At 38.6% G+C, this 27,898-nt stretch overlaps 1 protein-coding gene across 2 annotated transcripts in view; it reads right to left on the bottom strand.

Moving 5' to 3' along the window:
* RPAP2 (RNA polymerase II associated protein 2) overlaps positions 1–27,898 on the bottom strand; it is a 72,407-nt gene that overhangs the window by 35,755 nt on the left and 8,754 nt on the right. For both annotated transcript variants that reach the window (XM_074266243.1, XM_074266244.1), the window contains 6 exons: positions 27,032–27,120; positions 12,597–12,632; positions 9,961–10,894; positions 8,599–8,681; positions 6,527–6,607; positions 27–95 (listed from right to left, as the gene is read on the bottom strand). In XM_074266243.1, the coding sequence (XP_074122344.1) occupies positions 27–95; positions 6,527–6,607; positions 8,599–8,681; positions 9,961–10,894; positions 12,597–12,632; positions 27,032–27,120 (1,292 nt within the window). The remainder of the gene's footprint in view (positions 1–26; positions 96–6,526; positions 6,608–8,598; positions 8,682–9,960; positions 10,895–12,596; positions 12,633–27,031; positions 27,121–27,898) is intronic.

A 27,898-nucleotide genomic window follows, 5' to 3' on the forward strand; every position in this document is an offset into this window, starting at 1 on the left:
AATGTAAAAACTCAATGTGTACTTACAATGAAAATAATACAATAGCAATCAGGGTCCATTCTGCAGGCTTGTGAATGATATTTTTATTTGTTAACCTGAAAAAGAATAAGAGACAAAGATAAAAATTAAAGGTTTTCAGAAAGGGAGGGGATTACAAACACCATCTAATCCAACCCACTTCTACTTCCTCACCCCTTTCCCCTACTGTTCCCTCAGTCGTGGCAGACATTTCACTACCACCACCACAGAGTAATCAGACTACAAAGGTTCATTAAAAAAGGAGTCTTAATTTATTTTAAATGCCATCAAACCAGGATCTATAGAATAGAAAGAAGTCTTTCCTCATTCTGGACACTGCATCTATTAAGGCAAAGTTAGCTTTTTCAGTAGTCACATTATATATGACACTATTACTCCACACTGGGCTTTGAAGGTGAGAGAAAAGAGAATTTGCCAAAGAAATCTGGATTGTGAACAAAACTTAACTCTCCATTATTTCCAGATGAAATACTATTTATAGTAATATGAATAAAACAAAAGCTAAGTTTTAATAAAGATGTGCTTGGAATTTGTTAAAGAAAAGGGCTTGTAGGCTTAAGATAGTATAGTAGTAGACACTAACAGATCAGGTGCTGGGTTTGGAGTCAGGAAGACTTTATTTTCCCACTCTCAGATACTTCCTAATTGTGTGACCTGGGGTAAGTCACTTTATCCTATGTGTCTCCATTTCCACACCTATAAAATGAGCTGGAAGAGGAAATGGCAAGCCACTCCACTATCTTTGCCAGGAAACCCCAATTGGGGTCATGAAGAGTCAGACATAATAGAAAAATGACTAATCAATAGAGGGTATGCAATTTCCATTTGATAAAAAATATTTCAAATAAAATAATGATCTCTTTATCAACAATATTGAGTTAAGAGATGAGAACCAGAAATGGTACGGAACATAAATGGTATTTATCAAAATCACTTTAATCTTATTCATACCTCCCTTTTTTGATAAAAGAACAGGCCAAAGAACTAAGTGGCTTAATGCTGCCTCTTCTCCTGGTCCCACTGAGTCATCAGTTGAAGTGCTGGGGAGCTCTGGAGGAAACATGGGCAGGAGGAGCTCAAGAGGCAGCAAAGGGTGGATGATAACTTAAAAAAAAAAGACTCTCGGACTAAATCTTCATTCAAGAAAATGCCATATAAAGTCAAGTTTCACCCTGAGCACCCTGCAGCTGGAAAGCCCTCCTCAGCCACTTGAATTGCTGAGCAGTTCTTTGAATCCTAAACATAATGTCCTTCTGTGGATTCTCCAGCAGCTCCTTTTGGGGAGACGATCGCTCTGGGAATACTGCCAGGAATTGGTCCAATAAAAGGAAGTTAAACATCTTGTTTGGAATCATCCTGGAGAATTAAGTATTTGGCTCCTTTCCTGTGAGCCCCAAAGTCCTAATTCTTTTACTAGGCCTCTTTACTAGAAGCAGTTTGGCTGTAAAGTTAGGCACACTCCCATAAACAGTATCCACAGTGTGGTCTAAAGAAACTGGCAACTCTAGTGTTGACATATAAGAGTAAGGCCCATTCCTCAGAATCCTGGAGTCAGAAGGAGCCACAAAGGCCATCTAGACCAAGGATTCTTTTATGTCTTACAGTTCTCTCTAAATGATTAAGCCTATGAACCTCTTCTCTCAATAATATTTTTAAATGAAAAACATAGAGGATTACATAGGAAATCAATTGTATGAAAATAAAGATGCAACCTTTTTCTTGTCCAAGTTCCCAGACTCTAGTTTAAGAACCCTGATCTAGTCCCACCTATAGCTGACTAGGGATCATCTCAACAGTTCATGGGATTCAGGGATGGGGATACTGTCACCTAGGCAGCCCCCTGGCTTAGAGGTAACTCTCATTTTTTTTTTACCCCATTTTTCCCAATAGCTGCTTTCAACTTGCCTCTCTGTAACTACTACCCATTGTTTTAGAGCCAAGCAGAATTAAGTCTTTCTCCTAGGGGATGGTCCTTTAATTATGTGAAGAGTCTTGCCTAGGCTAATCCTTAAGTATGGTGCTCTCAAAGATCCTTCTATGTACTTCAACTCCTTCATCCTTTTGGCTGCTATCTTCTGGCTGCATTCCTGCTTACAAGTTTCTTTCCTAAAATAGTTTCTTAGTGTGTGGGCAAGTAAAAGAAAAGGAATTTGTGTTTGTTATAGATGCTGTATTGATAAAAATTTAAAAAGAAATAAACAAAAGTACCCAGGGATTTAAAAAGGCTGAATAAATTACAAAACAGATAAGCCTAACTCCTTTTCTTTGTTCTTAAATGCCCTTCCCCCCATTTAAAAAATAATAATATAAATATTCAAAATGTAGCATTTTCAGGGGTAGCACATATGGGCAAACTTTTTCTTTGCTGTATCAAAAATTAACTTGATGGTTATCAAAGGATTTAGATTGGTTGTATTCTATCCTTCAAAACATGAAGCTATAGAATTTATTGAAATAAATAGTTGAAAAGTACAGGTATTGAAAGCTCCCACATACAATTTTAGTTGCTAAATGTCTTTTAAAAAACCTAAATGCTTTCTGTCCTGAAGTGAAAGAGAATTAGAAAAATGTCTTGATGAATCCTGATGACAGCAGCAAACACTACTAAGGACCTTCTGATGGAAATACTGTGACAGGTAAATCACATGTAAAATTCCAGTTAATCTGCTGTGCTGAAATCTAGTGGAAAAGACAGCTCTGACCCACTGGGGAAAAGGCTCTTCAAAGAACACAGAAAGCAGCTTCAGGCTTATGCTTTACAAGGTCTCTCTATTGATCTGAGTTCAAAAGCAATCATTCTTGTACTCAAATGGAGAAATATGGTTATTGGTTTCGATTAATTCTTCCCCAGTGCTAGTATTGATTGGCAAGGTCTCAACACTAGTCAATGTTATCAATCTGTTACTTGCAAAGGGGTTGGCTTAGAAACAGATATGAACATGTGTGGTAGGGCTCACTTCCAGAGAGAGACAAGTCTGGGAGACCCCAAAGTCAGTCGGCAGGGTAGATTGAGCACAATTTTCCTAAAGAATGAGTCATTTTAACCAATTCTGCCTAACTCCACAGATAAACGATCCTTTGTAGAAAACAATTTTTAGAGACAAGCAGATCTGTTTACATGAGGGTCTCAGAAAAAAAATTTTTCCCCCAAAATCCATTGTTAAATAGGTTAGAGCTTGTTAAGAGACAATGCTGATCCATTTTTTACCTTATTTTTACCCAAATTAAATAATTTGCAACTCAGAAGGAACTGATCTGTCAGAAAAGAAAGTAAAAGGCAACTTTTATTAGACATTGTAAGCATACCAGAGGAGGTGTAGGAGCTAGAAGAGGAGTCATATTTCAAAATCTGTGCCAAGACTCAATAAGACACATTGCTGTTTCAGTTATTGTACTTAATAGAGATTGTTAGGAAGTCTATGTGGGACACACACTGTACCCCACTTATTTAGAATGTCTGTCACAAGTGGTCTATAATCATTTTTGTTTTTTCCTCAATCAAGGATGTTAATTAAAGCATAAGCATATATGACGTAATAAACTTATCTCCTATAGAAAGGCCAAGAAAAATGGGGTGCTAATTTAAAACAAGAATTCAAAAGAAACAAGTAATTTTGAGCTGTCCCCTCTTCCCATTTCCTCCTGTCATCCATGAGCTTTGCTCTACCCTGGGAATACAATCCCATTTTGACCACACTCTTTTCTCCATATCTGCCTTCTTGGAACTGTCCATACAACAGACACAATTCTGTTCAAAATGAGTTTCCAGCTCAAAGCTTCCAGCTCGGCCTTCTAACGCGGAGCTCAAATCAGCTGAAAACACAAGTTTCATTTTTATTCTCATTTTACTAAGATTTGCTAGTAGTCCAATTGGCTTCCTGCCGGCAGAATCTGACTCTCTAGTGTATGGAAGCTTCTCTGAATGAATCTTAACTAGAGCTGAACATACAGACTAGAGCATACCAAGTTACACACAATGTCGTTATATTCCAAGTGTGCACATCAAAAGAACCAGGGATGCCTGAGCTTACTCCTGAGAAACCAGTTGGGATCCTGCATTTACAGGATCAGAGCAGGATCCACTGCCCTCCAACAGCACTTGTACCACACAATAAGCGCTTACTTGATTCTGTGATAAAGCAGTGCAGGGAACATATCGAGCCTTAGACTTTGTGTCAGGAAGATCTGCTTTCAAATATGCCCCGTTGACCTGCACAAGTCACTTAACTACTCTCAGACTCAAGTGTTCACATTTAATATGTGCCTCATAAACTGTACCTTCCTCAATGTAATTTTGAGGATCAAATGAGAGTATATAAAGGGTTTTGCAAACATGAAAAAAGGAGATTCTTCATTATTGTACTATTAAATAATCCCCAATTAAAGTGCAATATCGAGGACAAGAAAACTTGTTTTGTACTTTATAAAAAAATATTTCTCTGCATCCTTGTTCCCAATAGTGCCTAACATTTGTTGACTAAAGCCCAAGGCCTGACATATCACTGTATAACTTTTCCCCGTTGTTTTATGTTAAAACTAATCAAAACTGAATATATTAGGAAAACAGAATCTCAAAGGGTGATATGGGATAACAAAAGTCTCCTGCAGTTTTAAGTTATTAAAACTTAGAGCTTGAAAAAACTTCAGCAGTCATGAAGGGTCCAGGGGCAAAGAGGTCCAGGGCCCATCACGCAGATAATAAGTAACTGAGCAAGACTTGAACTCAGATCACCTCAGATCATAATCCAACATGATTTCCACAGTTCAACCTGTACCTACACAGGAATTCCCTAGAGACCCTACTCAGCAAGTCACCCTAGAGAAGGAAGAAAGGAAGGAAAAAAAGAAAAAAGGAAGGAAGGGAACCCACTCTGCTGCACCAGAATGGCAGGCCTGGAAGGCATTAATACTTCAATGCCTTCTCCTTACACATGGAAATGAGCACAGAAGGGGAGTTTTGCCTTCCGGAGGAGATAAAGCAGCAGAGTCTAGAAGTACAACTGAACGCCAGGCTGGGAATATGTGGAGCCCAGGGCTCTGGCTTGAGACCCCAAGAAAGAGGAGCTGCTTGGCCAAGAGGTTAAGGCCTGGAGGAGTGAGCCTCCACTGTGGGACTGGCTGTGCAACCAGGGATTGGTTGGAAGGGCTCCTCTGGGACACAGGGGATGTGGGGGGCAAGAGCTGGCAGGAAGTGACCAAGAGGCAAACCAGAGGAGAGAAGCCACGTCCTGGACAGATGCCCCGAAGCAAGCACAAAGCAGCACTGTTACCTTAACATACACCTCCCTGCCGATCTTGGGCCCACCAGACAGATCTTTCACAACCAGTGGCTGTGCTGGACTTGGGAATCGGGACCCCCAGGGGTGGAATAAAGTCATCGGACCTGGGCAAGTCTCCCTCCCCTCTCCTAAGCTCAGTCTCCAGAAGCATAGCACCTGCCTCATGGCCTTGTTGGGAGGAGCAAATCAAACTCATAAAGAGCCCTTTGCAAACTATAAAGTGCTAAATACAACTTGGTTTTTGTTACTATTATTACTGTTATTGTTATTATTATATATTATTATTATTGTCATTGTTGTTTTTTAATAACTGAAAGGCAGACTGGGGCTAAATCTTGTTGGTTCTGAAATACCCGATAAAGCTCAGACTTTATTTGGACAAGAAGTGCTCAGTGGTTCTGAGGGGGTGACACAGACTTGACCGTGGACTCCTGCTCTTACAGAGAAATAAAAAGAGAGGCTCAGCAAGGGCTGCAGGCAACAAGGAGCTGAGCAGCAAATCCAAGTCAAGCCCCGGGACTCCAAAGCCGCCTTTTCAGGTTACAAGAAGCAAATGGAGACTGAAATCACATCAATCTACTGTCTGCAAAAGCAAATGAAGACGTGACCTGGGGGTGGTGACAGCCGGGGGACAAGAGGGGACAGACACGGGTGACACCACGAGGACCGAAACAGAAAGGGGGCTCAGGGATAAATGTGCGAGGGGAGAGCAGAAAGGCATCAAGGGTGACACTGAGGTTCAAATCTTGGCAAGTAGCTGTGGAACCACTAACAAAAACAAGTGGTCAGGAGGAGGGAAAGCTTCGGGAGGCCAGGAGAGGGAAGGACTCTTCTCAATCTCTAAAGCAGTGCCAACAGCTGTCTCATGGGGGTCTGAAGCCTTATGCTTCCCTCTGGGAGGGATGGTATTCTGTGAATGGGAGATGTCCCAAAATGATTCCCTTCTCCTGAGGATTCCTTTAGCCTTTTGATCCCCAAGTCTCATTTCTCAGGGTGCTGTCAAAATCTAAATTTCCAGCCAATTTCTAAGTGTTTTCTTCACAAATCAAAATTCCTTGTAAACTATTGATTATAAAAATTTAGTAGTGTGCTAACCATCTGACTTTCCAACTATTTCCAAACAATGTACTTTTCTTTTTTTAATCCAACATCTTCATTAAGCAAGGTCAAAGTAGAGAAAAGAAAACCTTATTATATCTTATACTAACCTAAAAGTCTGGACAAGATTTTTAAGTTCGGTATAGATATCACTCAGTGTAACCTGAAGAGGACCCAAGATTTCAGGCAATCTGAAAATAATAACAAAAAAATGCTTCATTAGTTTCTTTTTAAAATATTTTCTTATTTCTAGATGAACTTCTATAATTTAGGAGTAGTATGAGTTTTTACCTGTTTTATCTGTTCCCACAGAACTGAACCATAACACTTTCATGACTTAACTGACACACAAGGCAACGTTTAGATTCTGACTGGTGAGGACACCACTGCCACATGCTTGACGATAACGAGCGAGTCGGCTTCTGCTCCCCAGGAAGGTCACCCAGTGACCCAGGAAGGACAGGGCAGGTTGGAGGACATTTGACCAGAAAATGAAGTCATTTCTTGACTTCCAGGTTTTTTAGTGGAGGAAAATCAAAGAGTTTATAAGAGGCCCATATATGAGAGAAATGGAGAACAAAGTCTCTGGTTCTTGAAACCATTAAGCCTTCAGTACGTGGTCTGGCTGCCTGCCTGTGTGCCTTCCTTTTTTTCTTCTTCCTGTCCCCATTTCTCGTTTTGAGCTTACATGATTTGCTAATGGACTCCTAGTATGGCTCATTCTTCTACAATTCTGTTGCAGAAAGAATGTAAGAGAAACAGAATTCTTTCAATGATACCTACATGGTTCTAGTTTTAGAATCAGTGATTTTCATTAACCAAGACTCAATTGAATTGCAGCTACAAAGTATGGTTCTCTGGACAACTGTGGAAGGAAGCTATACCACACTGTTTTCCATTTAAATAGACAGAGGTGGTATATATGTAGGTACAGAGACTTAAAAGAAAAATGGCTGGTTGACACTTGACAAATACTTTTCTTGTGAATATGAACAGAAGATCTGGGCTATTTTTGAAAATAGTACATCTTAGAAGTAAAATATGCATATTCAGAAAAGTCTATTTACAATTTAACCAATTTATAAAATCTCCTCACCAAAGACTCCTTACAATGAAATCATGGGTCTGAGCCTCTTCCAATTCTCACCAATCCCACCCCCCAAAAAACCCAAACTTTGAATTTAAATATCAAATAATCAAATATTTAAATATTAAAATAAGAGACCTTGCCCACAAATGATCTGTGCTATGTCAAGTCAAGACAATTTTTAAAAGTCCAATAATTGCATTGTCAAACTTCATTTCTGAAACTTCCTTTGTTTTATTCAAAGGTTGCTTAACAACACACCCCAAAGAAACCTTGGTCCAAAAGGTACTTTTGGCAATAATTCTAGGGAGGACCAGGAGGAGAGTATGTTAAAATGTCTGGATAGCAACTATTATCATAACTTTAGAAAGGTGTCTCACTCATGAGCTTCTTTTGGAAGAGAAGCTAAGGCAGCCCCCACATTCGAAGCTATCTCCATCTCTAATAAATAAATCATCTTAAATGTCATTGACTGGGTTAATTCCACTGACAATGAATAGTTTCCTTTGGAGAAGCTAGAAATGGAGAAGGGGTCAAACTGCATGATTTCTAAGATCGTCTATTCTAAAACCACAATTTTAAGGCTTTGAGGAAAAAGGAAGATTTGCAGCAAAAAATTCCAGTACTGACCATAACCTAGCCTCTGAATGTATGTGATATAAGCTGATGAAAATTAGTTCAGATTTGGTTTTTATAATAATTTTTTCAAAAGCTACACTTGAGAAAATGAATTGTGTAACATATCTAGCATAGATCAGTGATTGAACAGGAATAACTTCTCATTTAGGAGTCAAGGATCCTAAAAGCAAAGTCACTTTATTTTTCTAATTAACTGTGGCAGTTCCAAAGAAAGCAGTTCTATATTTAAGTAATCCTAATTTTTCAATTAATTTTATGATTCCCATGGAGTATCTTTCCCTCCCCACCAACATTATGAAAATCCACCCAAAGTTTCAATTAATGGGCTATTTCATAGTTGAAGAAATCTTTACGGCATCTCTAAAATTATTTTTCAAAATAGCTGAATAGAAGAATAATATTGCTGTCAGGTTTCAAAATCATTATATAAAATTTCTAAAATTATTATATACTTACACTTTAGTCAACTTTTCTAGCACGATGCGTCTTCTAATCTGGTTCTGAGAACTTGAATCTATGAGTGGAAACGTGGGATCTCTCTGAATCACAGTTGTAAAAATAAAAAAAAAAAAAGGAAGTAATGTGATTTTATTTTTAGTTTGAAGAATGGAGAATCACCATAAATTTTAAAAAGATTATTTTTATTATTCTAGAGTTGGTAGTTTTAGAACTAGGGGTAATGCTTTAAAAAAAATTTTTTTTTTTAACAAAATGACTATAAAAACTCTAAACATCCAGAACTACTTTATTCATCTGCATAGGGCTTACAGCCATCTTAGTCAAAGAGAAACATTGACATTAACATGATCCTTTATATATCTATTGGGCATCAGAGTCTCTCCTACTTCAGCACAAACAACAACATTTATGTACCTCAAGTATGATGCTAGGCTATCATTTATGTGAATATAATTTATTCCTAAATGTTGAATAAAGATTTTTCCAATTACCACATACACAGTCCTAAATCTGACTTAGAAATTCCTAAGAACAAAAAAGATTTTATGATAAAATGCAAGCTAAAGTGATCCAGACTTTTTTTCATGTTGACTGCAAGTTCATTTCCCAGTCCATCTTCTCATAGACATGTTCCTAAAAAAGGTCTGAGCAGGTAGGGACTTAAGATCTCAAGCTCAACTCTCCCATGGAATACATGAGGACAAGGGGACCCTTAGAAGGCTGGATAAATTGCCAAAGGCCATTTAGTAAGTCAGTGTCAGAGCTCTGACATTCTCTGCAGTTCACCTATAGTTTATATCACAAAGAATAAAATTTTCTCAAAAATTCTCCCAGTTTTAAAGCCAGAACTGATCTGCCCTATTACCAAAACCAAACTGACTGATGCACATGAAAGCCTCTTCTGAGATTTCACTACACAGGGAACTTTGCTCTCAGTGAAATCTCTGTCCAGCTTTTTTGGATCATCCCTACAGAGTAGGACAGCAGCCCCACCATTTATGAAAATCGTAAATAGAATCATGACAGGCTGGTCATTGCCACAAGACAGAAACTTTCCTGGAGCTCTTGGAGGCAGCCATCAGCCTCTGTCTTGGGGACAGAATCGAGTAGGGCTCAGTAAAATTTAAAAGGGCCAAGGCCAGTACTTTAAAACAATTTTTAAATTTAAAATTTAATTTAATTTAATCATAATTTAGAATTATATATGACAATAATTTTAAAATAATAATTTAATTTAAAATTTAAAAGGCTCAGGCTTGGCAGATGCAGAGATCATCTTTAAAATAGAGGAACCAAAAGAAAGAACCGTGTTCTCTTCGATTGCTCCTCCCTCCCCCATACGTGTGAGCTAAGACTTACCTTATCTGTGGTTTCTGCTTCGGGGGGCTGCTCTTCCAGAACATATTTTCCTCTATAGAACTCCCTAATCCTCAAATTCAGTGCTTCTGTTTCCTTTTTCAGGCTCTCGTAACTTGGCAGCGGGTGAATGGCGGCATCCGAGTCACTGAAGGGCAGAGACTGATCCAGAGTGTTGTGAGACAGCTGTCCAGCAGCTGACAGGTGACTCTGCAGCCCTGATCCTTGGCCCTCCTCGCCCTTCTCTTCACCCTCCACCACAGCAGGAGATGGTGAGGCTGTCGCAGGGACAGGGACATAGTTCTCGCCATGTAAAAACTTTAGCGTTTCTTCTGTCTTCCACTCCACCAAAGTCTCCTTGAGGACTTGGAACAAGCCTGCTTTGGCATTGGTGGGATCCACCTGGAATGGCCTGGAACCTGAGTGGGCCCTCCGAGTCAAATTTGCAAATTTCTTCCTAAATTGCTCTGCTCCTTTTTTGCTTATGCCCACCAGAGCTATCTGGGCATTGTCACAGCCATCTGGAGAGTTCTCTGAGGCTCTTTTTTCTGAGGAGAACTCTGGGGAATCACAGGTGTCTTCCTCTTGCAGACAAGGGGCAGAGGAGCTCTCCTCCTGGCTGGCCAATGTACACCTGTTCAATTGCTCAGCCACGTCTCCAGCTCCTGGGTCTTTGTCTCGGTATCCGGAGCTGGCTTCCTGGCCAGGCCTTTTTTTCAGGATACTTTTTGGAGATGGCTGCTGCCTTCCAGGAACCCCATTCGGTTTGTTTCTTGGTAGAATCGAGGAAACAAATCCCTGCTCATCATCGCTGCTACTATGACTGTCGGTGCTGGAGGAACCCGACTCATCCTGGCTTCTCGATCGGTCAGGATTCTCAATGTCCGATGTCTTAACAGCCTCATCGCATAAGTGGACTTCTTCGCCGGAATGGCCACTGGTGGGGAGCGGGAAGGGGAAGGTGGAAAGAAGAAAAAAATGGACTCACAGCAAAGCAGGCTGAGTTGTTGACATTTTGCAGTTTTGAAAAGTAAAAAGTTTTGAATCACATGCTAAGACCTGGCTTACTGTAAATCTTTATACATGCTTTTCAATGTGTACTAGGAGAAACTGTTCCTATTAAAACCTTTATAGAATTTTTCTGTTTTCACTTTGGAGATTCTAATTACAAGTTTCATAAAAAAACAATCAGAGCATTTCATTTAAACTTGAAAAACTAAAATGAAGATTATGGTAAATAGAAAACAGCATAATATTTTCATGGGTTATTCAGACACACAAAAGATGGTCTGAACACACACAGCCAAAAACATAGAAAAGTTATGAGGAAGATGAGGTAATTATGGTTCCATTTTACCAAACTCTGAAAGGCAGCATGGGGCAGCAGACAGAAAGTTGGCCTTGGAATGACCAGGACTGGTTTATTTCAGCTTCTACCCCTACCTGATACGTAACTCTCTGAAGAGAGCTTCCAAGGGCTCAAGGCAGAATAAATGCCAACCTGCCCTGGTGGAGGGAATTTCCTTACCATGAATTCCCAACACCAATGAATCCACAAATCCAGTCAAAAATCAAAAGCACAAAAACAAAAACAAAAAACCCCAAAAACCCAAACCAACAAAAACCTATTAAGAGCTAGAGAAAGGCAAATAAAACAAATATCAGAACCTGACAGTAAATGCCAAAACTAAAGGAGACATTTTCTTTCTATGTTTTTTTGCAATAGTGGATGAGATCTGATAGATTAAGAACTTTTTGGTTTATTGCTGGGTCGTTTTTTTTCCTTGGGGGCAGGTGATGTTTTTGCAGAGAAAGAGAGAGTCAGGAATAGACTTTTTAGTCATAATTCATCCCCAAACCAAACTATGACTATGTCTTAAGGTCAGAGGAAAAACGAGTATAATTTGGTGAAATCTAGAATCACTTCACCTTTCATAGTTTAGGAATCAATACAAAAATCTTTTGTTGGGAGGTAGCAGTCATGTTTTTCTATATTACTTTAAAATTCCATGTTAGAGCTAAGCATGATGAGATAAAGATCTCTAACCCACTCAATCTCCATATATCTAGCCCCTAGGTGGTGACTAATAACAAATCAAGATTTTTTTTTTTTTTAAGGTGGGGAGGTCAGGAGGTCATGCAAGTAACATGATTCTAAGAGACACTCTAAAAGGTGGCCATAGCTTGCTGAGGAAAATGATCAAAGAAAAAAAATTCAGGAATCTAAAACACTATTTCAAATAATTACATAACTGAAAAATCCCTAACTTTGAATACTGTAAATTTAGATTTTTAAAAACCTGTCAACACATATAATTGGGACAATCTATTTAACAAAGACCTGAAGTACGTAGGATGGAAAGAGCAGGAGTTATGTTTGTGTCAGATTTCAACAGGTTTCATGAAGACTTCCCAGGCAAGAGCAGCTGTTCACTAAATCATACAGAGCAAACCATCATGCTGGGGCGACACAAAAGAAAAAGGCTAAACAGGTCCAATATTTCATTGTGTGAGGTACAATGAGGTTCGTCCATATGCAGCAGCACAGAAAATCAAACAGCTCCTACACCTGGTTTCCTGCCAAGGTTTTGAGCCATGGCTGCACTGTATAGATGGACAGGATTCTGATTCAACCATACCTTTGTCCTTCCTTTAGCAGCTGAAAATCAGGAGGTCTGTGGAAAAGACAGAGAAAGAAGAGTATTTAGAAGGTGATGCGGAAGAGGATATGCATCAATTCATCATAAGCATTCATTTATAACTTTATACAAGACAGTAAAACAGGAGCCTTCACCTCATGAGAGATGGGACGACATCGCCACTGAGTCAAGAGAAAAGGGCCAGAGAGCTGGGCCAATTTTTTATTTAAAAAAAAGAAAACAAGAGGAAGGCCTGTCATTAAGGCTTTGGCACTTTCCACATGGCTAACTAGGCTTCATAATGTAAATACAATTGGAAAGGATTTAAGCTACTTGTTTTAATTATGCTATTCAGAAGTAAGTTTTAATTTACACTTGGACTCTTGCCTAATAAAAACTTCCAGCACAATTAGAAAACATGTAACAAATCCAAATAAAAATGTGAAAATATAAGTATTAGAAATATACAAAAATTAACACATTTATATTTATAAATGAAAACAAGAGTTAGGATATGTAGCTTTGATAGTACTGAAGACATATGAACTCATTTAACTTATCCAAGAACCAGTTAAGCTAAAAATAATGCAACACAACTTTCAGTTAAAATGAAAATCTAACTTTTCACTAAATGTCAAAATCAAGTTTCATGTGGCCTAAAAATATTCATAATAAAAGAAAAATTAAAAGAAACAAACTATTTCCTTACTTGGTCCTATGCTTTCCAAGGAAATGAAACTTTCTTTTAGAATTATTTTTTTCATTCCTGAATTACTAGTGTTTAAAATGATCAGACTGTTCTTTGCCACTCATGAGATTAGATCAGATCAAAGAATCAAGTAATACAGTTGGTCATTTAAGAGTGTTAAAAGAATGCCAATAAATCATCCCAAGGAGGATCTCAGTTTCCATTTATCTCTAATGATTATGAGCTTTTCTGGTTCTAAAGAATCCAATTGGGCCACAAGAGTAGAACATTTATTGAGAACTTAAAAGAGTAGTTAGAGGTGATCTTTCCAAAGGGTACCTGGGTGACAGTGGCTATTAAGACATTCTCTGACTCAAAATCCATTTTCATCCTCATTTTCTTTCTCTCTCTTTTATACATACACATACACACACCCTCCTCTTAGATACTCAATAAACGCTTGTTAATTTGGATGATCACTTCTTGCCAAATCTGCTCAATTCTAGAGCTGCATTTCCTGCGTTTGTTCATAACTCACATGGCTACCATCGTTTATTCTGTCCCTTTTCATCTCCGACTTCAATTTATTATATTTATTCATTCATTCATTTATTCATCTATTTATTTACTTACTTATTATAATAGCATCCTAATAACTTTCTAGTCTTCAGTCTTTTCCTATATAGAAAATGCCAAGTTGATATTTCTTAAGTAGAGATCAATCCTTTGCTAAAGACATGTTAGTCATTCCAGTCATTTCTAGAGTATAATTCGAGTTCCAATGCTAAGGGCTCTAAATGCCACAATTCTAGTTGTAGCCTATATTTTAAGGTTTATTTTAATCTTACTTCTCTTCACATGTTCTAGGATCCAACAAAAATGGGTCCCTTTCCTAGCCATACCAGACTTAAAGCTATATCATAAAGTGGTAGTCTTTAAAACCATTTTGAACTGGCTAAGAAATAGAGTAGAAGATCAGTGGAATACACAGTGGTCAATGACTAGAAATCGATTATTGGATGAACACAAAGATTACAGCTTCTGGGATAAGAACTCACTATTTAACAAAAATTGCTGGGAAAAATGGAAAATAATATGACAAACTAGGCATAGACCAACATACAACATCCTATACCAAGATACGGTTAAAATGGGTTCATGATTTAGACATAAAGGGTGATAACTAAACAAATTAAGAGATCAAGGAATAGTTTACCTATCAGATCTTTGGAGAAGGGAGGACTTTATGACCAAATAAGATGAATAATTGATTACTTAAATTAAAAAGATTTCTGCACAAATAAAACCAATGCAGCCAAGATTAGAAGGGAAGCAGAAAGCTGGGAAACAATTTTTACATCCCATGTTTCTGATAAAAGCCTCATTTTTGATGAACTATGCCCAGAGGGCTGCAAATTCATATTCTTTGTCATTAACAACATCACTACTAGGCATGAATACCAAAAGAGATTTGGAAAAAACAGAAAAAAAAAATCCTATTATGTACCAAAAAAATTCATAGCAGCTCTTCTCAGGATAAAAAAATTAGAAATTAAGGGGATGTCCATCAATTGGGGAATGGCTTAATAAGCTGTAGCATGCGTTTGTGATGGAATATTATTGTTCTCTGGGAAATGATGAGCAGGATGCTCTCAGGGGGAAAAAAAACCTGGAAAGTCATCCAAGTTGAAATATACTGTATACAAAGTAACAGCAATGTTTTGAGATGACCAGCTGTAAATGAATTTCCTATTCTCAGTAGTACAATCATCCACAACTACTCTGAAATACTTAGGAAAAAAATCCTGTACATACCCAGAGAAAGAACTGATTGTGTCTAAAGATAGAATGAAGCATTCTCTATTTCTCTCTCTCTCTCTCAATTTTTCTTGAGGGTTTTTATTTTCATTAGGGTAGGAGATCTATGTTTTCTTTCACACTTGACTTTTATGGAAATGTTTTGCATAACTTCACTTGCGGTTTCTTAAATGTGGCTGGGGATAAGGGAGAGAACTTAGAACTCAAAAATCTTAAAAACACTTGTAACCAAAAATTGTTTTGAAAGTAACTAGGGAAAAAATTTTTAATAAATAAATTAAAGGCCTCATTTTAAAAATATATAGAGTCTGAATCCAATTCTTCCTGTGCAACAAGAAATTCGGTTCTACACACATATATTGTATCTAGAATATACTGTAATATATTTAACATGTATAAGACTGCTTGCCATCTGGAGGAGGGGGTCGGGGGAGGAAGGGAAAAAATCTGAATAGAAGTAAGTGCAAGGGATAATGTTGTAAAAAATTACCCATGCATATGTACCGTCAAAAAAAAAGTTATAATTATAAAATAAAATAAAAATTAAATAAAAAAAATATATATAGAGAGAATAGAGTCAAATTTATAAGAATTCAAGTCATTCTCCAATTAACAAATGGTCAAAGGATATAAAGACAATTTTCAGATGAAGAAAGCCATCTATAGTCATATAAAAAAATGCTCTAAGTCACTACTGATTAGAGAAATGAAAATTAAAACAATTTTGAGGTATCACCTCACCTCTATCAGATTGGCAAAGATAATGATAAATATTGGAAGGATTGTGGGAAACTGAAACATGAATGTATTTGTGAACTGATGCAGCTATTCTGGAAAGCAATTTGTAACTATGCCCAAAGGGCTATAAAACTACTTTTTGTTCCAGCACTCTCAATAAATTCTATCCACATCCACGTGGAAAACTATTGAAGCTGAATGTGGATCAAAGCATATTATTTCACCTTTTTGGGGGGGTCTTTTCTCCCTCATAGTTTTTCCTTTTTGTTCTGATTTTTCTTTCACATGACAAATATGGAAATATGTTTAAAAACCTCTACATGTATAACCTATATCAAATTGCTTGTTATCTTGGGGAGTAGGGAGATAAGGGGGGAAAAAAATTGGAATTCCGCTTACAAAGAGAATGTTGAAAATCATCTCTACATGTAACTGGAAAAATAAAATACTACTACAATTTTTTTAATGGCCCTCTTTGCTGCTCCATACACAACATTTCATTTCCTACTTGTGCCTTTGCCTAAGCGATAATCCAGGCCTGGAATGAACTCACTCTCTCCCTTATATTTTCCTCACAAAATTCTTAAAATACTTTAAGGCTCAGTTTAAGTGCTACTTAGTAAAACAAATTTATCCTGATTCCCTTATTGCTCGTCTTTATAACCCCCTTCAGAAATTACTTGTCTATGTATGTGTGAGTATACACATATACAATATGTATAAATGTGTTGTATCCATCTATCCATCCACAGGTGTGCATGTTTATTTGCTTAATGAATATTTACAAAACATTTATTTTGCACCAAGTACCATAATAGTTTCTGGGAACACAAAAACAAAATACAAATTTATTCTTGTACTTAAGGAGCTTATTGGTACCCCAATAATTGAGAAGTATAGGAAAGGAAGGCACTCTCTCCCTTCCTCTTCAAATCCTGTTCAAATGGCACTTCTATAAAACCTTCCCTGATAGTTCCAGAATATAATGAGCATGCTCTCCTCTAAATTATTTTCTGGAAAAAACAAACAATACGCACTGTTTTATATCATCATTTCTAGTCTTAAACTGTTATTTAAATATATTTTATTGCTTTTTAGTTCTATATTTAACTTTCCTATTAAACTATAAACTCTTTAAAGACACATCAAGTCTATTATACTCTGATGTATATTAGGTAACCACTAAGTAATTGGCTGATTCTAATTATATTTTAAGGGGTTCTTAATCAGGGAATTCATTAACTTGTTTTTTAAAAAATATTTTGATAAGTGCTTTTAATTTTAATTGATTTTTTTTGTAAGTTGATATATTTTATTTTTGTGTATTTTAAAAATATGGTCCTGAGAAGGGATCCATACACTTCACCAGACTCCACATCAATCAAAGGAATCTCTGATACAAAATAATTAGGAATTCCTGTTCTAGTCTATCTGCAATGTGAAACTCAAAATACTGGGCTAGAAGATCTCTACAACTCTATAATTTTAAGATTTAACAAGTAGTTTGAGGAAGACATTGAAGGGGGGTATATCTGTTGGGGGGCAGGGAGGACAAAGTAGCTAGAGGCAACATAAGCATTGACATGTAAAAAGGAACAAACACTAACACCAAAAGGGTCTGTGGGATGAGAAAACTCCCTAACCTGCTTTTGAAATGACTCAAAAACTGGAGTCCCAAAGTGGATTGCAGAAGAGCAAAACCAGATTAATTCAAAATTAGGATGAGAAAAGGAAGTATATTAAATGAACTATCAGGAAAGGCTGAATAAAAAGCATGTAAGCATGTAAATAAATCCAAGTAAGAATAGCTGGTGAATTCTAAAAATGCTTATTTTGCCAATAAAATGAGAGTATGGAGTTAATGGAGGCAGATGCCAACAATCAGAAAAGTAATCTTGCTGTAAAATTTTAAAACTCAATTACAACTATGAAATGATTATCTGATTTTACTATGGTGAACTGATAAAAGCAAGGGGCTGACAGCATTACTCTTAAGATTTTTAAGGAAGTCCTTGCAAATATGGGAGTTTCTAAGGAAATACAATAAAGATGGAAGAATAGAGAAAACCAAAAGGAAAGTTGTGAAATTAAAAACTTGTGCTATTTCTTCTCTCATCTCATCTTTGTACCTTAATCCTGTCATAAGATTGTATTTCTAAGATCCAAAGTTTCTTATTTCCCCTCCTTCAAGTATTAAAATGGCCTATTATGTTCTTCCCCATAGCCCATTACCAGCAAAAAGCAACTGACTTTTAGGGACAAACGAGATTAAATTTGCAAAGCAGAATCTTTTTTTTTACTTGGATCGTCAAATGTGGGGAGAAATGCTTTGAGTAGAGAGCCTACTCAAATTGCTTTGCTTTCCCTGTAAGGTGGATCCTCAATCCACCAAGGAACAAAATAAAAGGCTTCATTCTAACAAGTTTGAAGAAAAAGCACTTGAACTGGGTTCTAAAGGGTAAGTTTTAACAAGGAAATATATTACAAAGCAAAGAATGGGTATAGTGGTTCAGTTTGTTAGCACTTTGGCAAACAGGCCAGAAAGATAGAATGAGGCTATACCTTCAATGTTAGTAAAAATATATCTATATATATAAACATTACTCAGTACATACGGGGAAGTCACTAAAGATTTTTGAGCACAGAAGTGACAATAAGAGTTATGTTTTAGGAAAGTAAATCTGGTTGTTGTACATGGGAGGGACTGATCTTGGGAAGGCCGTCAGTCACCTCGCATTTGTTAAGAACCTTGTAAGAGCCAGGCTTTGCTAAATGCTGAGGAGAAAGAGATTACCAAGAAAATACTGTCCAAAGGAAGGGATGGATCCCTAAAACACTGCTGAGCAAGAATCCACAAGCTACTGCAACCAGCTGGTGAGCAAGGAAGAGGCAGTAATCAAAAAGCATTGTAGCTGGGAGAACAGTGGCCCTACTGATTTTTTAAAAGGTAAATCAGGGACCTTTTTTTGGAGGTATGAGGGAGAGCAGAGGAGAGAAAATATGATTACTCTTCTGTTGAGAGATTTGTCAGCAAAAGTAGGCGGTAACTCAAACAGAGTGTAGGGGAAGAGTATGAACATAATTACATTGTGTCCCTCTGGGGTTATCTGGGCCTCATTCTTCTCCTTCTACCATTTCTTTGGCTATTTTTTGTAACTACCTCCAAAGATCTATTAGGATAAAATTCCTCCACAACCCTACCTGAGCATGCCTGTAGAGAAGGTAAAGAGGGAAATACTAAGAAACAAAAAAGGGAGGAAGGAGCCTTGAGAATTCTGGTAAGGGATGAGAAATATTGCCTCTTCTGAGAAAGGAGGGAAGGATAAGGAAAGATTCACAGAATATGTGACATGAAGAGGAGGAGGTTTGGGGACGAGTTGTTTGGTTAAGCTTCAGAACAGTGTAAGGAGGCCAAAGGATGAACCAGAAGGGCAGAGCTGAGCTAAGGGGCAGGAATGGAAGGAAATGCTCTCTATGTAAATCATGTCAAGAAAGCTGATCATCAGGGCTAAAACATAATGACTTTAATATAATTTGGGGGAACCAATAACCCCTAAGAATTCTTGATTCATTCTTTTCTGCTATATGACTATTTCTTTTCTTTTTTCTCTTTCCAAGTCAAGGTGCTTTTGAAAACTTTCAGCCATACATCTGCTGAACTAAGGAAAGAGAGCTTCCTCTGTCCAAGCCAAGTTGGGGAAGCGGGAGAGCAGAGTGCCCAGGGGACAGTTAGTGACTAGTGGCTACCTCAGGTCTCTCAGTGAAGGAGACACATCAGAGAGCTGAGTAAAAACTAAAGATTGGGAAAACTGGAGGAGGAAGAGCTTGGCTAGGGACCCCTTTCCCATTAGGGGTTTTCCTTTAGAAGAGCCAAGGGGCCAAAATCTCAACAAAGATAATAAGCAGAAGGTGGAAAGGGAAATGTGGCCACAAAGGAGAAGCTCAGATTTAGAGATCCTGAAGACAGATTCTGCTGAGTGTTAACACAAGTCCAAGGTGTGGCCACGCAGATGGGGAGCACATAACCAGATCCTTAATACGATGAAGAAAATTGATATGTGATCCTTAGATTTTCATGAGGACAGCAATCTAAGACATGCTGAAGAAACAGAGGTAAAAGGAAATTAAATTTCCACCCTAAAGAATCTTCCTTTCATGTCACAAATCTTTTTTGTTGTTGTTGTTTTGGTGTTGTTTTTTTTTCTCCCCAAAAAGATAAAAGTATGATACCCTGTTTAAGTAGATCATAGGATTGTAATACTAGTCTGGAGCTGGAGAGTACTATCCTCCATCCAACTATCTCATCCAACTCCCTCATATCGGAATGGAGTGAAAGTAGGCCCAGGGACATGAACTGTTCTGCCCAAGATCACCCAGAGAGTAAACCTCAGAGATGGAACGCTCCCAGCTCCTCTGACTGTCAAACTTCTGACCTGTCCAGTGATCTAACTCTGCTTTCCTTTATTTATTCCTAACAAGTCCATCATAATTTCTCCAGGAGATTCCAAAGTCTCAGTCCAGTTTCAAGTTATTAAACAACACCCTTATTTTCTCCCTTCCCCACCTGCTTCCCCCCTTCCTAAGGAGCAAACGCTCACCTCCTTTTATCCCTGCCAATTTCTCAGACCACAGCCAATGGGTATTCAGCAAAGAATGAGATTTCCTCTTGGCCTTAGTCTTTCTGACCTGAAAGCCCCTGATGCTTTCACTCATAGATTTTCACTGAATTCTGAAATGGTCTTCTCTCACAGGTGAAAAAAGTTTGTCCTATTTGTTTTAGAGAATTCTACTTTAATTGTTGAATAGTTTCTGGCAAACAACATGGTTGAGGTCTTTCATGGTGTTAGTAACATCTAGAGGCAGTAACAGGTTTTTCCGACTAAGAGTCCAAGTGCTTCTAAAGTGATGGCTTTAGATTTCCACTTAAAACCCTTGTATTTGCTTTGCTAAGAGAGTTTTTATATTTTAGAATGAAATTGACATCAATTAATATAGCCATTTATGGTTTTCATACACATACACACACATAAAGATATTCTTTCTATTCAAGGAAAATTCTGTTCCACATTTGTTAAAAGACTTGTCTTTCTACTGCTTATCACATGTTCACAGTCTGGGTCATGTAGAGATTCTTATATTTCCTTCTACCCAGCTTAAGTTACCATGGAGATAGTTCTAAGTTCAGTTACAAATAACAAAAATACCACAAAAAGAAGCCTTATAATCTGGTTCATCTGAGATATTATTCTTATCATCAATCACACAATATTGATAATGATTTTGAAATAACACCACTTAAAATTAAAGCAACCTCCTATTCCATGAAAACTTTTATTACTGAAAAAGTTCCGTTTGTGCTCCCTACCCACCAGTGGGGATTTTTTCAAAGATGAGTGGGTACATATATTAAATCCTCTTTTTGAAAATGTTTCTCTACACTGAGAAACAAACGGAGGGCTCATTCAGGAAGAGGTTATAAAAGCCATCTTATAGAGGTTTCTAGCTTCCGCACCTCTGAGATGACACTGTTTATTGCCAAGAGGCAGTAAGTGAAAATCCCCTGGGCTGAGCCACATGATGCACTGTGTAATCCAGGCAGCGTTTCCCATTCCTACCGCTTTGGTTCAGATTTAGACCACAGATTTAGAACTGGAAGGAGCCCTAGAGGCTGTCTGGTTTAATCTTCCACATATAGATGAGGAAAGTGAGGTCCCAGAGAAGTTCAATGCCTTGTCCAAAGTCTCACTGGTGGTCAGGGAAGCAGATTTTGAATCCAGATCTCCCAAATCCAAATTCAGTGTTTTTTCTACTGCATCACAATGGCTTCTCACTCATGCTCTAATTCCAACAGTTTCCCTTCCTAAATGTAGCTCGTGATTTTACAGATGATAATGCAACATAGTTGGCAGCTTTTCTGAAGTACAAGTTCATTTTTATAGAAGTTTCCTTCCACCGAAGAGAGGTGCTCCCTTAAGACATTGGGCACTGACTCCCTGTTAGTCATTTTGTCTACTGTAAAGAATGAGGGATTTCCTCTTGGCCTTAGTCTTTCTGACCTGAAAGCCCCTAATGCTTTCACTCATAGATTTTCACTGAATTCTGAAATGGTCTTCTCTCACAGGTGAAAAAAAGTTTATCCTATTTGTTTTAGAGAATTCTACTTTAATTGTAGAATAGTTTTTGGCAAATTAACATTTTCTTATCTAGAAAATTCTGGTTGCTAAGACATTTTTCTTACAGTGGATACATCTTTCATAAACTATTTCCAGTAGTAATCTAATTAGCTCTGTGTGACTTTATTATTATTATTATTTTTTTGGCAAGGCAATTGGGGTTAAGTGAATTGCCCATGGTCATCCAACTAGTAAATATTAAATGTCTAAAGCCACATTTGAATTTGGGTCCTCCTAACTTCAGGATCAGTGCTCTGTTCACTGTACCATCTAGCTGCCCCTGTGTGATTTTTTAAAAACCAAATTAAAGCTTCATCTTTAACTTTTTATTTGACAAAGATAAAAAAAATTAACACTATGCTAAGCATCAATCAACAACAAAAACTTAGAAACAATGTTGATTAGGAACATGAAAGGCCTGGTATAAATAGGAAGACAGAGAGAATATGTCCATACTAATCTGACTTTTAAAAAAATTCTCTAAAATTCTGAAAGCTATTACTTAAAAGAAGCGAGTCAGTTCTTTACCCAGTGGTGTCACACTCAAATAGAAAGGGATTGGAAAGACACAAATTTGTATTATCTACACTACACTGTATTTTTATTTGTTTTGTTAAACATTTCTCAATTACTTTTTAATCAGGTCCAGCCATTCTCAGGAGATCTGCAGACTGCAAATATGACACCTTCTGCTTTACTCTGTACAACATATCATACATACCACAATGATTTCTCCCATTCTACAACACTTACATTTAACGTGCAACATTTAACAGGCTGCCGATGTTTTCAAGAAATTGCGAAATGAATTTGGAAATAAGGTCTAAAAACAAATGTGGAAAACCAGTGCCCTCTTATGGGCTTCTGAGATATTACCGACGTGAATAATTACAGAGCCAGGCCAGGGATGAGATGAACAGCTGGGAACATCTAGACCAGAGGGGTCAAACACTACACAGATAACAGACCAACTGGGCTGAAAGGTCACACTCAAAGGCTTTACCCGAGAAACACCAAATCTGGCCCAAAGAACGTGGGGTCTCCTCCACCCCTGGGAAGGCTCCCCCATGCTGCCCTGGTTCCTGAATTTCCCCAACTCAAAACCCCTCTTCTCCCTTTCCTCCTGACCAAGACCAATCCCTGGCATTCTCCAGAAAACCCCCCCTGACAGTGATCTTCTGCCAGCACTCACTGCCAGCACCCTGCACTTGGGAAATTACAACACAAGTTGGCACTTAGCAATCACACACGTCTGCCCTGTGGGCAGCTAGAGAGCAAGTCCTCATACTATGTCATGTAATTCAACACAACAAACACTTAAGTACCTACTGCTTACAGTGAACTGTGGGAGACTCTAGAAAGAACCTGGGTATTTCTACAAGCATAATGAAGTGATGGAAGAGGAAAATGTCCTCCATACCTTTGCTCTTGAGATTTCCCCAATTCAAATATCACTCTCCCACCTTTCCTTCTCATTTTCCCAAAACCTTCACAGGGAGATCAGGTCCCTAGTATGGTGCTATAAAAAGATCCTTGGATTTGAAGAGAGAAAATCTGGATTCAAATCCCCTTTAAATTTTTATTAATTGTATGACCCTGGAAAATGAACCAACAAGTATTCATTATGTTCTTACTATGTGCCAGGCACTGTGGCAGGTTCAAAGGGCAAAAAGTCAAAAATCAAACAATCTTCATGCTCAAGAAGCTTAAATTTTGTCCAGGGAGACAAGTACACATAAGCATATTTTTAAAGCAAGGTAATTATTTGGTGGGAAAGTCCCTAGCATCTGGAAGGATCAGGAAAAGTGAAAATGCAGCACATGAGATGACTTTTTTTTTTTTTTTTTTTTTTAAATGCATTGCTTTATGACTTATGGGGAGAGAAAAATCAGAGCAAAAGGGAAAAACCACAGGAGAGAAAAAAACAGAAAAAAGAAGTGAACATAGCATGTATTAATTTACTCTCCATGGTTCTTTTTCTGGGTGCAGATGACATTTTCTGTCCAAAGTCTAGTGAGATTTCCTTGGATCACTGAACCACTGAGAAGAACCACGTCTTTCATAGTTATTCATCGCACATTCTTACTGCTATTGTGTACAATGTATTCCTGGTTCTGCTTGTTTTGTTCAGCATCAGTTCATGTAAAACTTTCTAGGCCTTTCTAAAGTCAGCTTGTTGTTAAAATTTCTTTTAGAATAACAATATTCCATTACTTTTATATACCACAACTTGTTCAGCAATTCCCCAATTGATGGGCGTCCCCTCATTTTTCAATTCTTTGCTATCACAAAAAGGGCTGCTACAAACATTTTTGCGTATGTCGGTTCTTTTTCCTCCTTTATGATTTCCTTGGGATACAGACTCAGTAACAGCACTGCTGGGTCAAAGGGTACGCACAGTTTTATAGCTCTTTGGGCATCATTTCAGATTGTTGAGCTGACCTCTGAGGTCAGGCAGATGGAGACTGATGAGAAAATGCAGCTGGGGAAGTTAGAGAAGAAGGGAATAACCCGTGAGAGCCAGGCTTTGGAAAGGTCATTGGCCACTGTGAGCCTGGTGAATGGAATAGGACAGAGAAACCAACTAAGGTTTTTCAGCAGCACTCCTGATTCCATTCCCGAATTAGGGTGGTGGCTGAGTGGGGAAAAGGGAATGGATGGAACAGAAATGTTATGGGATTAGGGACAATACGATCTGGCAATGGCCTGGAGGAGCAGCAGGTAAGGCGGAAGCTGTGAACCTCAGTGATAAAAATGGTTGGATCCCTCATGAGTAAAAAGGAAGATCAGGTAGGGCTGGGGAAAATATAACGAGTCTTATTTTGAGCATGTTGAATTTAAGATGTCTTTAGGACTTCCAATTAGAAACTTTCAGCAGGAACCAAGCATAGTGGTTATGAGGGAGCCAAGGACTGGGTAAAGGTCTGGGCTTTAGCTGCCCACAGGTGATCCCCATGCCCTTTGGCTCTTACTGCTAACTGATCTGTACCCACAGAGCAGACCACAACCCCCAACCTTCTGTGCTGGATCCTCTCCTGTTTCCCACCTGCTCCTGCTCTCTAATTTGGGATCTCATGAATTCTGCTTCAATCCTCTCTCTGCCGAGGGTTCCCAAGCTCTGCTGCTAACATCCTGGTGGACCTGCCCTGGAGCTATCTCCAACTCAGCTGGACCAAAGGAGAAGGCTCCTTCCTGCTCCATCAGCCTGTCGCTTCTGCCAATAGCCGCCTGTTACTGGGGGCACCCCCCCCCCAAGCACCCAGATGTGCAAACTGGGAGAAGTAGCCTGGCAGAGGGGACAAGGGGCAGGACCTGACCTGGGGCCGGTCTGGCCCGGTTCCAATTTCACCAACTGGGTGAGCCTGAGCCAGACTTCTCAGAGCTCACATGAGCAAAGTGCAGGCCACAGTGTGACCTTGAAGTGGTCGGTAACTCTCGGTCATGACCATGCTCTGGCTCTTCATAGCCCCATCTGCCCCCATGCTCCTCAGCGGCCCGGCCTGACCTCTCACACTCGTGATCGGCTTGCCATTGTGCTGGATGGCCCTAATTCTGTCCTTCCTCACTTATGAACTGAACGCATGTCCATGTTTGCTCATCAGCCCTTCTTCCAGACAGCTGCAAACCACCTCCCTAAATCACAGAAGACTACTCAATAATATGGCGGCTACCCCTTCACATCAGCCCAGGCACCATGCTGGGCATCCTACTTTAGCCCAGACGCTGGCAAGGGCCAAGGGAAGAGCAATGAGGATGACCACATAAACCAGGAGGGTTTAACCTGATTAGACTGGGGGGGGGAGGGGATGGAGGACGACAGAGAGCACCAGATTCTTTCTTCAAGATCAAGGACTTAAAGAGCTGCTGGATGGAGAGGCAGGATGGGGACAGTGAGTGGGACTGCAAGAGGATGCTCTAGACCTTGGCCCAGCTTGGGAGACATTCGTCCCTGGGGTCTCTGAGAACAGGTCAGGCCTCTGCCTGACTGTCAGGGAGGGAAGCAACCACCTGGGCACTGAAATCTGAGGAAGGTAGCGTAGTCTTATTACCCTGCTCTGAAGGCCTGATCTAGGGTCTCTAGGGTAAAATATACAGGCTTGGGTCCAGCTTTAAACCATCCCCAGCAGCTTACACCTCCTTCTCACCAGTCTCTTGCATCTCAGCCCATCTTCTGTCCTCATGTGGGTGTAGGTTGGCCATCTGTCTGGTCCCCTCCCTCCGTGAAATGATTACCAGTTCTGGGAAGGCTTCCCTCAATTTCCCTGTGGTTACGGTTCTCCCCCCTCCCCAAATTATCTTCACTTACCTGGGCATATGACATAGTAAAGCAGTAGTAAAAGAATCCTCGGGGGCAAGGACAATATCATTTTTCTTTTGTATTATTACCATGTTTTGTCCATAATCTGTGCTAATATATTCAACTTTTTTTTTTTTTCATTAAATTTCAAGTACTTAGGATGGCAACTTATTCAATTATAGGTCAGAAAGACAACATGGAAATTTCTGACATTTGAGACAGAGCTGAAGAAAAGTTAAATGGCTTTCCTCAAAATTCCACGTAACAAAGAATACAAATTTCATGATTTGAAGATGAATCATCAATTCAGGGTTCAACTTCAACAAGCAGGGCCAGGAAACAACTGGAATAATCATGAGCAAGCCCCTCAGAGTTTAAAACCAAATCACAAGCTAAAGCAATGAATTAAAATTAGGAGTCTACATAAATATCAGCAGTAATCAAATACAACTTTAGGGATAAGATGTGCATGTTCAACCCAGCAGTGCCAAAAGCTAACATTTTACCTCTTGATCACAATATTTTTGGTTAATTAGTAATTTATCTTTCTAATTGATTAGAATAAAACTGGTTAATTAGGGATTGGTTTTAAATAATTAAAGGTTAAGTGGTTTTCCTATGTTTCTTACATAAAAAAGCTTTCAGGTAAAATACTTGCCACTTCTCAACTATTCCCACTAAAGAAAGTAAAAAAAAGCTTTAAAATTATGATTTAAATTACCTTTCTTCTTCTCGAACCCACAAAGGACTTTTGGAAATCTGAGCTTCAAAGTATTTAGATGCTCGATAACAAAAATTGCTGCAGAAATACTGAAAATAAGGAAAGCATTAAAAAACACTTTTTATATTTTAATTATTTTACGTTTGCTTAACTTTTCTTTCAATCAATAAATAAACATTAAGCATCGACTATGTACCAGGCACTGGTCTAAGATCTGGGGATACAAAAACAGTGCCTGCTCTCCAAAATCTTATAATCTAATGAAAGAGACAACAAGTAAACAATCCACACAGGATGAAGAGGAAATCATTAACAGAAGCAAGGCACTAGAATGAAGAGGGACTGGGGAGATAGTTTGGGACTTAAAAGAAGTCAGGAAAAGCAGAAGACAAAGAGAAGGGAGAGTCTCTAGTCATGGGAGACAGCCCGAAAAAATGATCTTGAACAGGCAGTAAAATTCTTGTTGCCTGAGTTCAATGTTGCTGGATGTGATGGGAGGAAGGTATAAGGAGATTGGAGGAAGATTGGGGAAAGGGCTAGTCAGGAAGGCCTTTGAACGTCAAACAAGGATTTTATATCCATCCTAGAAGCAACAAAAAGCCAGTGGGGTTTGCCAAGTATAGAGGTGACATGACTGAACCTGGAATTTAGGATAATCACTTTAAAGGCTGAATGAAAGACAGCCTGGAGTGAGGAGAGACTTGAATCAGACACACTCACAAGCAGGCTCTTGCAACAGCCTAGGCATTTAAGTGAAGTTTAAATTTTGAGGAAGGGGCACTGCCAATTTAAAACTTTTTTAAAAGCACTCCTTGCTTTATATATGTGAAATATTCATAAATGAAAACAAAAGGAATGACATTTATA

This window comes from Sminthopsis crassicaudata, chromosome 4 (assembly GCF_048593235.1).
Source record: "Sminthopsis crassicaudata isolate SCR6 chromosome 4, ASM4859323v1, whole genome shotgun sequence".
NCBI lineage: Eukaryota > Metazoa > Chordata > Mammalia > Dasyuromorphia > Dasyuridae > Sminthopsis > Sminthopsis crassicaudata.